Source organism: Canis aureus, chromosome 2 (genome assembly GCF_053574225.1).
Source record: "Canis aureus isolate CA01 chromosome 2, VMU_Caureus_v.1.0, whole genome shotgun sequence".
NCBI lineage: Eukaryota > Metazoa > Chordata > Mammalia > Carnivora > Canidae > Canis > Canis aureus.
Window position 1 is genome coordinate 61,971,590 of NC_135612.1, and position 15,007 is coordinate 61,986,596.

The 15,007-nt window shown below is 46.4% G+C and overlaps 1 protein-coding gene across 3 annotated transcripts in view; it reads right to left on the reverse strand.

Moving 5' to 3' along the window:
* The window catches only part of HTT (huntingtin), a 145,318-nt gene that overhangs the window by 25,613 nt on the left and 104,698 nt on the right, over positions 1–15,007 (reverse strand). For all 3 annotated transcript variants that reach the window (XM_077875802.1, XM_077875807.1, XM_077875798.1), the window contains 10 exons: positions 12,518–12,659; positions 10,835–11,014; positions 10,527–10,703; positions 9,960–10,036; positions 8,632–8,770; positions 7,316–7,438; positions 5,006–5,219; positions 4,473–4,618; positions 2,780–2,957; positions 1,757–1,852 (listed from right to left, as the gene is read on the reverse strand). In XM_077875802.1, the coding sequence (XP_077731928.1) occupies positions 1,757–1,852; positions 2,780–2,957; positions 4,473–4,618; positions 5,006–5,219; positions 7,316–7,438; positions 8,632–8,770; positions 9,960–10,036; positions 10,527–10,703; positions 10,835–11,014; positions 12,518–12,659 (1,472 nt within the window). The remainder of the gene's footprint in view (positions 1–1,756; positions 1,853–2,779; positions 2,958–4,472; positions 4,619–5,005; positions 5,220–7,315; positions 7,439–8,631; positions 8,771–9,959; positions 10,037–10,526; positions 10,704–10,834; positions 11,015–12,517; positions 12,660–15,007) is intronic.

Below are 15,007 nucleotides of genomic sequence, written 5' to 3' on the forward strand. Positions count from 1 at the left end.
CAAACTGAACACCAATAAAAAATAAATTTATTATTAAAAAAAAGATTTTATTTATTCATGACAGACATAGAGAGAGAGAGAGAGAGAGAGAGAGAGAGAGAGTAGAGACACAGGCAGAGGGAGAAGCAGGCTCCATGCTGGGAGCCGGATGCGGGACTCGATCCCGGGACTCCAGGATCACACCCTGGGCCAAAGGCAGGCGCTAAACCGCTGAGCCCACCCAGGGATCCCCTACTAATACTTTTTTTAAGTAAACTCAGTGCCCAGGACTCAAACTCACAATGCCAAGATCAAGAGTTGCATGCTCTCCCAACTGAGCCAGCCAGGAGCCCCTAATGGGCAATCTTTAAGAGGTTTCACCCTATCAAGGCGATAAAAAGAGCTAGCTTCTTCCTCTGGCCAGGATTAAACAAACCAGCTTAAATTGGGCCGTGGGGAATAAGCATAATCAACGTGAACTAAATAGGCTCCAGCCTGTGAGCCTGTCTGCTCTGACTCGACCCCCTGAAATGCCTGAACTATTTTCAGATGGATAGAAATTTAAGTTATGAGAAAAATTATGGTGATATTTGCTGAGCACTTATAACAAGACAGGCACTTGTTCTGGGTGCTATCCATGGATGAATTTATTTAATCCTTCTACCAATCCAAGGCTAGTGCCACCTGTACCTTCCCTGCAGAAGCACTGATGAGAACTCGCCATAGCCACTCAGCTAGAACGTGGCCAAGCAGGGAGGTGAGTGTGTGTCTCCCTCACAGATCAACAACAAACCATGAAAGCGTGAACTAAGGGTTGACAGACCACAGAGTTTCGAGGAGCTAGGCTGTGTGTACCGAAGGACACTGTGTCTGAGGGTTACACACTCACAGGTGACACAGGAAGAGAAATCACCTGCTGAAGATGAATGACAGGGAAATGTCATCCTTACCTGGTCTGTACAAATGCTGGCAAATGACAAAGCATGTATGTACTTGCTCTGAAAGAGGAAGGCTTCTGAAGCCACCAGAGCATGGCTAAGACTCTGGTATTCCAGAGCATTCCATAAAAAAGGCATTCAAGAACCACCAGGTGGGCATGTGCTTCCCATCTTGTGGATGGGCTGCAGGTGGCACTCCAGCCACACCTTCTGGCTGAGGACACCCAGATGCCCCCCAGTGACAAGCAGTCACTCAGCCAAGTGCTTTCCTCCCGACCTGCCTCAGGACAAAGAACGTGCACACCTATGGCACACGTCTAAGTCTAGAAGTTCCGATGGATAGGATGTGGATGCTTTTTCTGTAGGAAGAGCAGTAACTTTCATTTAAACATCCACCCCCAGAGAAGGTCAAAACAGACACTCAGGTCGCTTGATGGTCACATGGGTATTTCCACGTATTTGTTTGTCACCCGGTAAACATTCTAGAGCATTTACGAAAGTGGGCACACGGAGGGAAGGCAGTCCTTGCCCTCAGGGAGTGCGGTGATGGCAGAGGAGCAGCTGTGAAAGGGGGGCATCAGGAGGGCTGCCTGGGAGTGACACCCCAGCCCAGTTTGGAGGGACCAAAGAAAGCTGGATGACTAGAGCCAGTGTGTTAGCAGAGGAAAGAGCACAGGTGAGATGCTGTGCTCAAACTGCCCCCATATCTAAAGATAATCAACAGGATGCAACTGCATTAAGTAAGCTTTCAGGTGTCTACACTTACCCCTTTAAAAGTCTCTTCATGAATTTCAAGCCCTCAAAAACACTGGGTAAAAAAAGAACGGCTCGAGACTTACTTTGTGTGTTTGGATCTACTTCGTCCACTCTGGCGGCCTTTGGCATGTTCACCCTCCTTTCTGGGCTAAGCAGCTGGTCCCCAGGCTGCACCACGACTGGAAGTCACAATAGAACAATTTCCAAACACTTTTACCATTCCTTTTTATTCAAAGTCTCACATTTATGGAGCCTTATAACATTTCAAGGAGACAGATTCAGCCAGAGGAGCTCTGGATTTCCTGGAGTCAGGTTTAGACAGTACCAGACTCAGGGACAGGTCTCCAGGCTTGTCTGAAGTGCATGAGACTAGACGTCTATGCTGAGATTTCTACATCTGTCCACTGCCTGCTGTTTGGCACCTCTTGCCCTCAAGGTTTTTATCAGACAGCTCGTGATTCATTACTGCTAAAAGCATCACTGCAATTCCCCAAGAAGTCTGGCTTTGAAAATTTACTCCCCAGATCTCCGTTTTCAAGCTGACTACAAATGCACAGATGAAAACAATTTAAACAATGAAACTTCAAAACACCCTCTAACATGTAAACTATAATGTCTAATTTTTGAGAAACTCTGGCTAACGACCCTTGTTAAGGACACTGTCCCTTGAAAAGAATGTCACTTTTATTTTATAATACATTAATATTACAATTCATTATAGAAACAAGCATTTTGACTATAACAGAAAACAATCTTTTTAATGTAATCTTATTAAATCTTATGGTCATTTGGGACTAAAAGCATGAAACAGTCAAGTAGGACCAGAGATCAAAGGGACATAAAATTAGGAGTATTTTTTATGAAAGTTAGAACGCCAAAATCTAAACAAAATGACTACAAAAGCAAATTCAAGTCCAATTTTAATGCAGAATCCAAACCATTGGAGATGAACACAAAGCCTATATTTTATCCACCAAGTAACCCCCAATTCCTTGCTTGGCACCTGGAAAACAGGTGGCACAAAATAAACGTCCGTGACTAGATCTGCAGAGCTGACTACTGATCCCGTGACAGAGGAGAGAAACCTGTTGTGGTCAAAGACTCACCGGCTTCTAGGATGAAGCGGACACAGTGAATGAGAGAGCAGGCGTGGGTCACCATCTCTGGGGAGGAGAGCACACTCCAGAGGCTGGGCAGCTGCAGAGCCAGGCAACAGCAGTCGAGGCCTGCCTGAAGGTCCAGACTCAGTGGGATCTGCTCATGGATCAAATGCCATGCCAGGGCCTAAAGGGGAGGGTCAGCGTTACAGAAGGATCAGACCCGCTTCCTATCTCCAGGCTGCCAGGGAACTGTCTCAACAGTGAGAGGCTGGTGGGTCCTGACTACGCTTCCAGAGGGATGAGACCCTGTTGCCTACTCCCTTATATTCCAAGCTTGACCACCTGCTCCCAAAACCGCCTGGGGCTTGCCTCTCTGCCAGAAGGGCCACCCTGATTTCATTGTTCCTCCTTCCTTCGGCTCTGTGGGCTCCTCTAGAAATCCTTCCCTGCCACATGGTCTCTAGGCTAGGCTCCTCCTCACAGGGCTCCCAGGGTGCAGGCAGGCTCTGCCTTGGTCATAGAGGCTGAATCTGAGAGCATGGGTCCTGGAGATGGCCAGGATTGGGTTCAAATGCCAGTGGGTTATTTCTTAGTGGGTGAAACCTGGACAAGCCACCAAACCTCAGTAAGCCCTGCTTTCCTCATCTGTAAAATGGGAATAACAGAGTCCATCTTGCAGAATTATAGGAAGATCTGAATAAGAGGATGCATAGAAGCATTTTGCCCTGCACATGGCAGTCATGGGACTGCTGCTGACAGTCATGACTATGTACTGTCACTGTATGTTTGCCTGCTAGCCTGCTCACCACCACACTGAGATGTCTGACTTGGCCCAGCTCCAAGCAGGTGCTTTTATTCATCACTTCATGAACGACTGCCCTCCTGACACCTATGAAGTGGCAGGTGGAGCCGATGCTGAGACAGCCATGTCCTGCTTAGGCTGACAAACACAGCTTAGGCTCTCTGGCTGCAAGGATGCAGGCTAGACTCTGCCAAAGTTGTATGGAAAGGTGACGAATGCACGATATGCACACATTTTGGGGGTGATTATAAGTGTTAACACAGGGTTTAATTTCTTATGGCTGAAACATCTAGGTTTGTTACTCAACTTAAAACAATAATTTTCCCAGATTATTTTTAGTTATCTAAAATTAGGATCCACACTACATTAGCAGTGCTTCCTTTTCCCTGGAAAAAAACGTATTTAATGGATGTTTGCCCTGAGATCAAAGGCATCTTAGAATCAAGGAAAGAGATCCACACATAAGCACATAACTCCCTACACTATTTGGGAGATCCCTAAAAGGTTTCTGCTCATCCCTCCAATCATCCTTGCTTCTCCCTACCAGATCCTCCTCTGAAACCTGTGCCCTCGCCCTAGACACACACAGAGGGGAAACACTGGGTGGGAGCCCTGGTCCCAAGCCTGGCTCTCCAGAGCCTGCTCTAAAGTGGGGACAGGAAGTGCTATGCAGCCAATGTCATAAGGCACCTGTGAGAAACCCACACAGTCAGGGGTGTGAGTGTGCACAGGAAAGTAAGGACAGATGTGGAACTTGACCACCTCTAGTTCTTGTCCCTGGGAGGAGAGGACCCTGTCGGACCACACAGCTCCTGTATTTCAGATGAAACTGCCTTCTTATTTTTCTAGTGACAGTCCTTCAGCACAGAAACACCAACTTCCCGAGCTGCCTCTTACCTCAAGGGTCATGACCACAAACTTCACAGTGTCCCTCTCCTTCTCAGGAGGTAGGTGCAAATGGCTGGGCAGTTTGGAGAACACAAGCAGGTATTGGGCTAGGGCCCGGGCCAGAGTGGTCAAGGACCGATACAACACGGCATCCCCTAGAACACAAGACTGGGGGTGAACACAACTCTAGCAAGGGTTCATGACTTAGGAAAGGCAGTCAGGCCATTCTCTGAGAATCTGAAGGCACCTTCGGCTCAGAAATACATTTGCACACACCCACCCAACTGTGTGTGACTCAGAATGCACCTTCTTCTGAGGTCTATTCCAGGGTTCCTCTGGGGTTAGGCCGGGGAACGGCAAAGGGGCAAACATGCCAAAAGACATCCAGAGCTAGGGTCCCCGGCACTGCCTCTCAGCCACCTCCGCATATGCTTTCTGTTTATTAGATCAACAGCATTTACTGCTAATCTTTACTCAGTGCAAAGCACAATATTGCCTCTGCAGCATTTTTTAAAAATAAAAGAAGTTTTTATTTTAAATACCAAATAGATCATTCAACTTGCTCCAGTAGGCGGTGGGCTCCATAGGCAGGAATGGCTGGAACACATGATGGACAGCAGGGAGCTGCTGGACCAGGCTGGTCACGCGGTCCAGTGTCACTAGGCGAGCTGCTTCAAAAAGGGGACTCCTCTGGCCTCCGGAGATTTCGCGCATGCCCAGGCCCAGGCATGGAGCCAACAGACTTAAGTTGAATTCCTGAATCAGGATGTTAAAGGTTCAACAACTATTACACACTTTCAACCAGGCAAGAAAAACACAACTGAAGAAGGGATAATGCAAACGTTTCTGAGAAAGCACAAAGGAGTATACCATAACAAAGTATTTTAAAGAATATTCTGTTTCTTGTAATAAATACCATATGCTACTTGAAGCACACTTCTGGTTTCTTGGGGCTACTTTAATATTAAGGAAAGATTTTAAATTTCTTTATGCTTTCAAATTTGTTTGAAATAAATTCAACATGTAATTTTTAATTGATAAAAATACAAAATGAAGCTGACACGGCACCTAAGAAATCCAGTGAAACACCAAACATTCACAAAGTTTGACAAGTTATGTTCAAACGCAGCTGAAATAAATCCAAGGAGCCACAACCGTGGTTGAAATACAGCCATTTCTTTGATAGTGTATCAACTTGTGTTTTGCCAACTTCTAAAAACCATTTTTTTAGATGGTTTAGATGTTAAGGATTTTGGGGGGCCAATTTTCAGGCAGAATATTCATCTTGATTAGGTAACATTCAGAAAAGCATAGGTCATCATCAGTGACCAAAACTGAACCTTTCTGCTACAGCCAGAACCTTCAAAGCTATTAAAAGTTCAATTACTGAATTTGGAATATTCAATAAAGATATATTTTTAAAAAAATTTTATTTTATTTAACTTTATTTATTCATTCATGAAGGGCACACAGAGAGGCAGAGATACAGGCAGAGGGAGAAGCAGGCTCCATGCAGGGAGCCTGACGTGGGACTCAATCCCCGGTCTCCAGGATCACGTCCTGGGCTGAAGGCAGCGCTAAACCGCTGAGCCACCTGGGCTGCCCCCAATAAATAGATCTTTAAGCAAATTTATCATTCAGCAAATCAGCTTTCACCAAATGGAGCTTAAAATGGCTTCAGCAAACTGACTGTGAGCCAATTCTGTTTTTTCAGTATAGCTCTTACTGTCAAACTACTGAAGAATTGGTGCTTAGGCACATACCGCTGTGTGGATTCCACCCTGAGTCTCTTTATCCATACTTGGCCCACCCTTAGTTGCCCCCCACCCTTCATGCAGTCACCCTGTCATCCCCCAGACCCCTGCTGCTCCTCATTCCCACTTTATACATATTGAGGCAGCACTAAAACACCTGAAGGTTTAATTAGCTGCTCGTCCCAGGAGGTCTGGGAAGGAACCTACTATAGCTGTGGCTGCTATGGAAGGCGGGGACTCCACTCCTCACAGGCCCTGACTAGGAGATGAGGATAGGGACTCGGTGCTTTGCAAGGGCCTCACTGGGCCAGCTCTGCCTGCCTGCCTACACAACTTCAATGGGGCGGATGGGGACCTCATAACATCTAGTGAGAGGGTGGGGAAGGCCTAACTACAAGTCATGGAGTGAGGAGGGCCATACCATATGGAGTAGGGGTACAGGGACCTCCCTATAAGTAGTGGGGCCAGGAGGACCTCACCACCTAAAATAAGGGGAGGGGTCTTACTAAAAATCAATTTCCAGGGCAGCCGGGTGGCTCAGTGGTTTAGCACTGCTTTCAGCCTGGGTCACAACCTGGAGATCCAGGATCGAGTCCCACATCAGGCTCCCTATAGGGAGCCTGCTTCTCCCTCTGCCTGTGTCTCTGCCTCTCTCTCTCTGTGTCTGTCATGAATAAATAAATAAAATCTTTAAAAAAAAAATGAATTTCCAGAATACAAGAATTGGTTAAATCATGTACCAGGACACCATTTTAGTACTGTTCCTCATGACTGTTATGAGAACAGATTGCAATCTAAGAGAACCTCTTTTCAAATGCATGAAAAGTTGAATTAGACACAATTTACCTCCTTCTGGATTCTAATGTAGCTGAAATAATGTTCCATCCCATCTGGATCAGTCTCCCCACTCCCTGCCCCATCTGGATTAGACTTTCCCCACAACCTGTCCCATCTAGACTGGAGTCCCCCATGCTCCATCCTGTCTGGATTAGAGTCTGCCATTAAGGCAGAAAAGTGAGCGCCACATGTCCTAAGTTGATCACATGATGATAAGACAAGTCAAGCATCCTGCTAGCATCCCGCTGCTCTCTGCCGTACCGAGTTCATCATGAATGTACTCATGTCACTGGGAGGAATCCGATTCACCAGTTCTGCCCCTTCTAGCAGTGCAGAATCTGACCTAGTCCAGCACTGGGATTTGACTAGACGTAGGTACCAGTCCTGAGAAGAAGAAAAAAGTGGGAAACCCAGTGAAATTTGGCATGGCTTTCAAGGGGCTTCAACTCTACTGAACATGTGTTGTTTCTCTGCCCTGCGCTTTCACATCCTGTGGCCCACTCTGGACTATGAATGCAGCTTCAGTGCAACTGGATTCTAGCTAGCCATGTGGCTGCTCACCAAACCACAGGCCTTTTCTGTAGGCTGTGTCTTTGACTTGCTGTCACTACCTAGACAGCCTCTGCTCCTCCCTGACTGTCCTGAGTGTCCTCCTAACTCAGCTCAAGTGTGAGGGCAGCAGGCTATCCTCTCTGTGCCTTCACCCTCTGGCCACCCCTCATCTGGTTCTGCTCCTAACATCTTCTATTGGGCTGTCTGTAGTGCTCTTCTCTCTCCAAGGCCAATGCAATAGAGACCTGAACCTGCTGTCACTACCTAGACAGCCTCTGCTCCTCCCTGACACACCTGAGTGTCCTCCTAACTCAGCTCAAGTGTGAGGGCAGCAGGCCCTCCTCTCTGTGCCTTCACCCTCTGGCCACCCCTCATCTGGTTCTGCTCCTAACATCTTCTATTGGGCTGTCTGTAGTGCTCTTCTCTCTCCAAGGCCAATGCAATAGAGACCTGAACCTTGCCATTCTGTGCCTGGGCTATGGGTTTTCAAAATCCAAGTTCATATCTATATTGACCTCCCTTCAGGAAAGCAGAGTACCAAGGATCTGTTACAGCCCCAACTGGTACCCAGCTCTGAGATGTGAGCAGCAAGGGTGATGACAGTCTACCAGGGTCCTGGGGTGGTGTGCTCAACACACAGGAGGTCAGTGGGGTTAAGGAGATGGAGAGAGGCCAAGCAGGTATGCACAATGGCCTATGGAGGCTATGGCCACTCCTCTCCTGACTCTCCCGTGAACCACGCTGATACCCCTCTCCCTGAGGCCATGAGTGTCCCAAGTCAGCATTTTCTTTCTCACCCCATAATTCCTAATAATGACCTGGGCTGGGCCTTAGGCATCCTGTCAATGATGGAACCCTGACCACTGCTGGCAACAAATAGCAGGCTGAGAGGCCCTGGGGGCTGTGCCAGGTGCCAGGACATCCTACTGCCCCACTGCACACTCTGGATTTGCCAAAGATGTAAAAGAGCATTTAGGGCCTGGAATAGGCCCTGTGTGTCATATGTACACAAGGTGAATACTTACTTTATCTGGAATCACTATCTCTAGTGCCAGGGGCCCATCCCCGTCCAGCGGGTGGGAGGTAACTGGAGGTGAAGGGCCACGTGAGCCCGGTGCAGTGGCAAGACGCAGCCTGTCCAGCAGGGAGTAGAGCCTTTGGTGTCTGGAATCCAATCACACGCGGGGTTAGAACACAGTCTCATAGGTTAGGAAACGACAGTGGCTTCTTAAAGCGAGATGCAACGCGTTTGACACTTTATCCTCAGAGCTGCCTCAACAACACTCAGACAAATCATAATGCAAATTCAGGGTCTAGCTTATTTTTAATAACCACAGTTCATATGCCACAAGTATTTTGCAGACATTTCATTAATACTCAAACACCATAATAGGCATTACATGGTTTAACAGCTAATAAAAGCATTCTTTACAAATACAAAATAGATCATCTATTCTAAAATCTGAGTGCACAAAATCTCCCATTGATTCTCCCAACACAATACAGTTTATACAAATTTATGTTCACTTCATAGAACAAGCACCTCATCTAGGACAAGATATTTATAATCTTCTTCATCTGGTCTAAACACTAACTCTGGAGTCGAAAAATAATAGTTTGACCTTCTACCATCTTCTATGAGAGCAACAACTTCATAATGCAAATCACAACATAACCGGGCCCAGCAAACTGAAAAAAAAAATCAACCAAACCATGTGTTACGTACCAGGTTAGATGCCTTCCTAAATGAAGACACCCGCAACGAGCTACACAATGGCAATTCTATTCTGTTCTCTCCCTTGCTCTCTCACGTGCACATACATGCAAGTGCGTGCACACACATTTCACACGTCTTCCTCCGTGTGGAGGGAAAAGGTAACATTTAAAGGTAAAAAGTATTTTATTTATTTAGTTGTGGAAATAGATAATAGATGTCATGATTTCTGATGAAGATTTCTAAAGGACTATGAGGCAGAATTAGGGGACAAATACCAGAAAGAGATGCATGCCAAGAATTAGGTAACATCTTTCAGACTACCCTCTCTTACTTAGCAGCTAAGTTATATGCTTTGACTTTGCTCAGATCAAGGTGGTAACTGCCATTTTTACTTGTCATAGGTGGGTGGACATAGACCATCCGGATACATATGACCCCTCAACCAGCCCAAGAAATGAAGGCCGAATCTCTGTTACCACTTTATAAAGTGAGATCCCAGTCTGCTTAATTTAGAAAGTCTCTGAGGGCCTTTCCACAGCATACTCACATGCAAAGCATGTCTCTCTCTCATCCAGAGTTCATAAATAAATCTAAGCCTGTATTCCCTGAAGCCAGGAAGCCCGGGCATTGCATTACCTCTGGGCCAGCCCGCTGCGCTGCAGGTACTCCTGGACTCTGCTCACTTCCTCCACTGGCAGCTGGGCCATGCCACTCTGAAGTAGACAGGAACAGGTCAGCAAGTGGGTAACATGCAATGAATCAAAATAACCCTATACTCTTGGGAAAGTGGAAAAATGACATGTACAGTGTATTATAGCAAAGGCAGACTGGAAGGAAGGACAAGAAGTGCTCGTGCCAGGCACACAAAAGAATGAACAACTTATACATCTTATACACGTTTCTCTCAGTGGTGTATGAAGAATATGCCTGTAGAGGAAAAAACTAGGCAACTGTTTTGCCTGTCCTGCTAAGTTCTCAATAAAAATCAGCGTCATTGGGATCCCTGAGTGGCTCAGGGGTTTAGCGCCTGCCTTCGGCCCAGGGCCTGATCCTGGAGACCCGGGATCAAGTCCCCATCGGGCTCTCTGCATGGAGCCTGCTTCTCGCTCTGCCTGTGTCTCTGCCTCCCTCTCTCTCTATGTCTCTCATGGACAAATAAATAAAATTAAAAAAAAAAAATTAGTTTCATTGTTTTTCTAGTACCTGTAAATTTGCAGCCAGAAGCATTTCCACCCGGCGACAGGCTAGAGTGTCGACCATGCGAGCCAGCACACGGAACGGAGTGCACAAAAGCTTGTCCACATATAGGGTTAACACGGCACCCGACTGGCTGAAGTGGATCCCTTCCAAGCACTGAAGCGTCTTCTTCAGAGTGGTAGGCTGGCAGTGGACAGAAAGAAGGCAACAAGGGCATTTTGCCAATTGGAAATTGGCAGTTTAAAAATTCCAATAGTACATTCTTAAGGCAGAGAAAAAAACGGACTGGCACAATTGGTACCAAGGAGACTTACGGTGGAAAGATTTTCACAACGAGACTGAATTGCCTGGATGAAAAGGCCACTGGCAGCAGAGTTCCGATGAACAGCACTAATAAAATCCTGCACGGGAGGCTCATGGGACAGATTGATCAGGTCCTGGATATGATTCACGATGAGCCACGTTAGGTGCTCTGAATCGTGTAGGTTCTGACACTGAGGAGAAAGTGACAGACTCATTCGCAAGCAGACACGGATACCAAAGAAAAGGCCAGAAGAAGGAAGATGGGAAAACAAATTCCAAATTATAATCCTCACTGAAACTATCTAGTGTTTGACCACCAACAATCATCGGGGTTGGACTTACTTCACAGATTCTGTCACCCTCACCCCTACACTGTGGCGCAAGCTGCTGGACATCAGACACTGCCCACCAGGGGAATTCAATGCTCTGGTGCACCTCTGAGGGACACTGGCCAAGGGCCAGAGGAGGAACAGAGCAAGGCCCAGCACACCTGCCAAAGACAGTGTGATCCCAGGGCAGTAGAATGGAAGGGGCAGCACCTCCTGCCCTCAGGTGACTGGACCAGAGCCATGACACAAGGGAGCAGGTGACAGTCCCATGCATGGCTGACCTCGCTCCATCCAGGCTCTGGTCTGGCCGCCCAAGAGTGCTCCCCAGTTCTCCAGTCCTGACAGGTCAGCAGAGGAAATGGGCTCTCTGAAACTGTCACAGTTTTGACAGCATTCCTGAATCCAAAATAGGAATAGATTCCACTAATCAAATGGACATTAAAGGGGGAGATTTAAGATTCCTAAGAAAATAAATATCCATCCTAGAATATGTGTGTTGGCTTTCAATCTTAATTCATAATCCTTCTAGACAGAAATTATAACATGAAATCAATTCTTTGACATCTGATTACTGATTAATATTTTCCATGTGGGATAATTTGATAGTATTAATTTATAAAATTAATATTTTTCTTACCTTTCCACGAAAGATAACATTATACAATTATAATGAATTATTTCTCAAAAGTACAAGGTAGAAAAACTATTTCAATGTAATAGATGCAAATAAAAAAATATCGATAAAAAACAGCAGCAAAAAAATCTGTGTAACAACTAGTTGTGTGAAGGAGCCCTCTTCCTTTTCCAACTGAGAACATCACATGCTTTGCTGAGTGAAAACAGCATAAACATGGTGCCATATTTGTGCCAAAGAAACTCACATGCTGTTATCGGTAGAGAAAAAATATGAAATCCCAGCCAAATGTCACAACAGATTTCCTGCGTAATGCAATTCCAAGGAGACTGTATTTTCTTCTGTTTATTGGTTTTTGTCAAGTTTCTATGTTAAACACATGATGCTAGTTTTATGGTCAAAAACTCTACAAAAGTTATTTTTTAAAAATGGCATTCCAATCAGAATCCATTTTAAAATGCAACAATGGACACCAATGCCCTCTGCACAGATGGTGAACAGTGTTTAAAGCAGAACCCCACTCCAAGTCACGCTCGCCAAATAGGCGGCAGCTGAGTGAAATCTTCTGCAGCCAAACCTCCATGTCTGTGACCGGCCTGAGAAGGACGGAACACTTGCTGAGGTCCCGTGCTGATGGCAAGGGGCAGTAGGAGGTCACTCTGTAAAAGCATCACCCACATTGGGGTACTCCAGCCCCCTGCCCCCACGGGGACTCATGTTTCCTAACTTACGACATAATCGCAGAAGAGAATGAGAGCTCCCCTTCGCACTATTTCTCTATTGCACATCCCAAGCTTGCATGCTGCATCGGGATCCTCCTCTTCTCCACACATCTGGGGGTTGAGTGACTTGGTACTGGACAGACTGCGTCTCCTGGAAGAAGAAACAGACACGCTGACAATGTTTCTGGGACAGCATAAGATCATCTTCAAAGCAGAAGGTGACTAGGTGCAGTTCCGGTGCTGAGGTAGGTGGAGGCCCTAAACCCTGCCGTACTCCAGTGACCTGAATGTGACCCCCCACTCTCAGCTGCCTACTTCTAAGCCATGGCAAAATGTGTCCGGACGTCAAGAGAACAGAAAACAGTCAAGTGCTCGACTGAAAGTGGAACCTGCTGTGAAGCTGCATCTCCGATTGGCACTCAGGTACCAGGGCTCTCACCAGGCGCACCAGAAAACACAGAGATTGCTTTCGGGATTCCCCGTGTGGGTCTGCATGAACGCTGCCCGCCTGCCAAGAGAAAGCCCCTCCAAGGTCAGATTTTACTAAACAATTACTAGTGAAATGTTGCAACTCTCACCTGCCCACGTGCTGCCACGCAAACCTTATCTGAAAGTACTTCTGCAAAACTCCTCCACCAGAGCGGGTTATTTCACTCTTCAGTGCAAGGGGTTACACCTTGGGGAGCCCTTGATGCTGCCATAAGCCCTCAAACACAGGTGTCGTCACACCTGTGAACTGCCCCCAATTTGGAGTCTGGGACAATACTCTTCCCTCAGTGACAAAGAGCCTGTGCATCTCTGCTAAGGCTTAGTGGGGACGGAGGTCACATGAGGACAAGAATATTCTGAAATGTATCAACTTTTTCTACAGCACCTCAGGATTTATAAGAGAACTGGTATAAAATAGTCCACAGATTACAAATGTTCAAACTGCAATTTCCCTTTTCTCAACTTGTGAATGGACGTGCCAGCTGTCCTTATCCCTATAATGGAATACTACTCGCCAGCCCCAAGAACATACTGGTCATGCAATGCTACAAATGACCTTGAAATATCCTGCGCTAAGTGACGAAGCCAGACTCAAAAGGTTACAGATCATGTGATTCCATCCATATGGCATTATGCTGAACAAAGGGATGGAGCATAGACCGGTGGCTGGGAGAGTGGGGGGCAGAGGGTGGCCACAGCAGACACAGGGAACCTTCTGAAGTGGTGATGCTGTCCTGTACCGCGACTGTGGTGGTGTTCACCTGACAATATTTGATACAGAAAGAGTACGTTTGGGGCTCCTGGGTGGTTCAGTTGCTTAAATGTCTGCCTTGGGCTCAGGTCATGATCCCAGGGTCTTGGGATCCATTCCCATGTCAGGCTCCTTTCTCAGTGAGGAGTCTGCTTCTCCCTCTGCTCCCTGCTCATACTCTTTCTCGCTATCTCTATCACTATCTCTGTCTCTCAAATAAATAAATAATCTCTTTTTTTTAAAGTGTATTTTTCTATACTGTAAGACATAGACCAATTAAAAACCAACAAACAGAAACGCCTCCTCTTCTCAGCCCTCTGCCAGCCCCAGTGTGACTATTCTTCAAGTGGTGACTTTGCATTTCACAAAGGTAGGGGAGCCTCTGCAGGAAAAGGGGCAGAGTTTGCAATTCAAATCCTAGCAGTAGGATTTGAAGGTCAACCAACATTAATCCAAATGGAGTCCCAGCTTAATAGGCAAGCCCCGAAGACCTCACGACAGATGCTGCTAGGTACCAATGGTGAATGAACGCCTCACCTTCCAGATGACTGCACACACAGGCCTTGGAACTAAGGGGTGGCCACACCACACCCCCAGTGCCACAGCACATGCAAGACTGTAACAGGCCACCAGAGGCCAGGCAGACTGGAAATAAATCAAAAGCCTATGAAGACAGAGCCCCCCCAAACAAGAAGCAGACAAGAGCAGATCCTGCTGTGGCAGCAGCGAGTGCTTCCAGGGGCCATGCGGCCAGAGTATGGCTTCCAAGACTCATCAGAGAGCCTGCCTGCACCAGGCTGGGGAGGGCTCCTATTGAATCTACGAATCAGAATAGCTTGTATTTTGTATTCCATACTTCTAAGTAATTCATTTTTATTATCTTTTGGAAATAAACACTCATTGTCTACAACATCTTGCTGGGGTGTGTTAGAGCATAGGTCTGAGTAGGTCTAAGCTCTGCTCCCTTGGGGCTACTGGACATGTATGCGGGTGATTTCCCCCTAAACACAGCAGGGATATTAAAAGCACTAAAGAACCACAATATATTACACTATTTCCTTTAGTTTTATCTTTATGATACCATTGTGACATATTTATATGAAATTTCGGCATACTAGGTTATAGAATCCATTAATTTTATTCAGGATAACAGAGGAGAACAATACAAGATGTTATAAAAAGGGAAACTGTATTAGGTAGGATAAAGAAAACTCATAAACTCCTGGATTTATGAACAGCCACAGCATGCCTTCAAACAG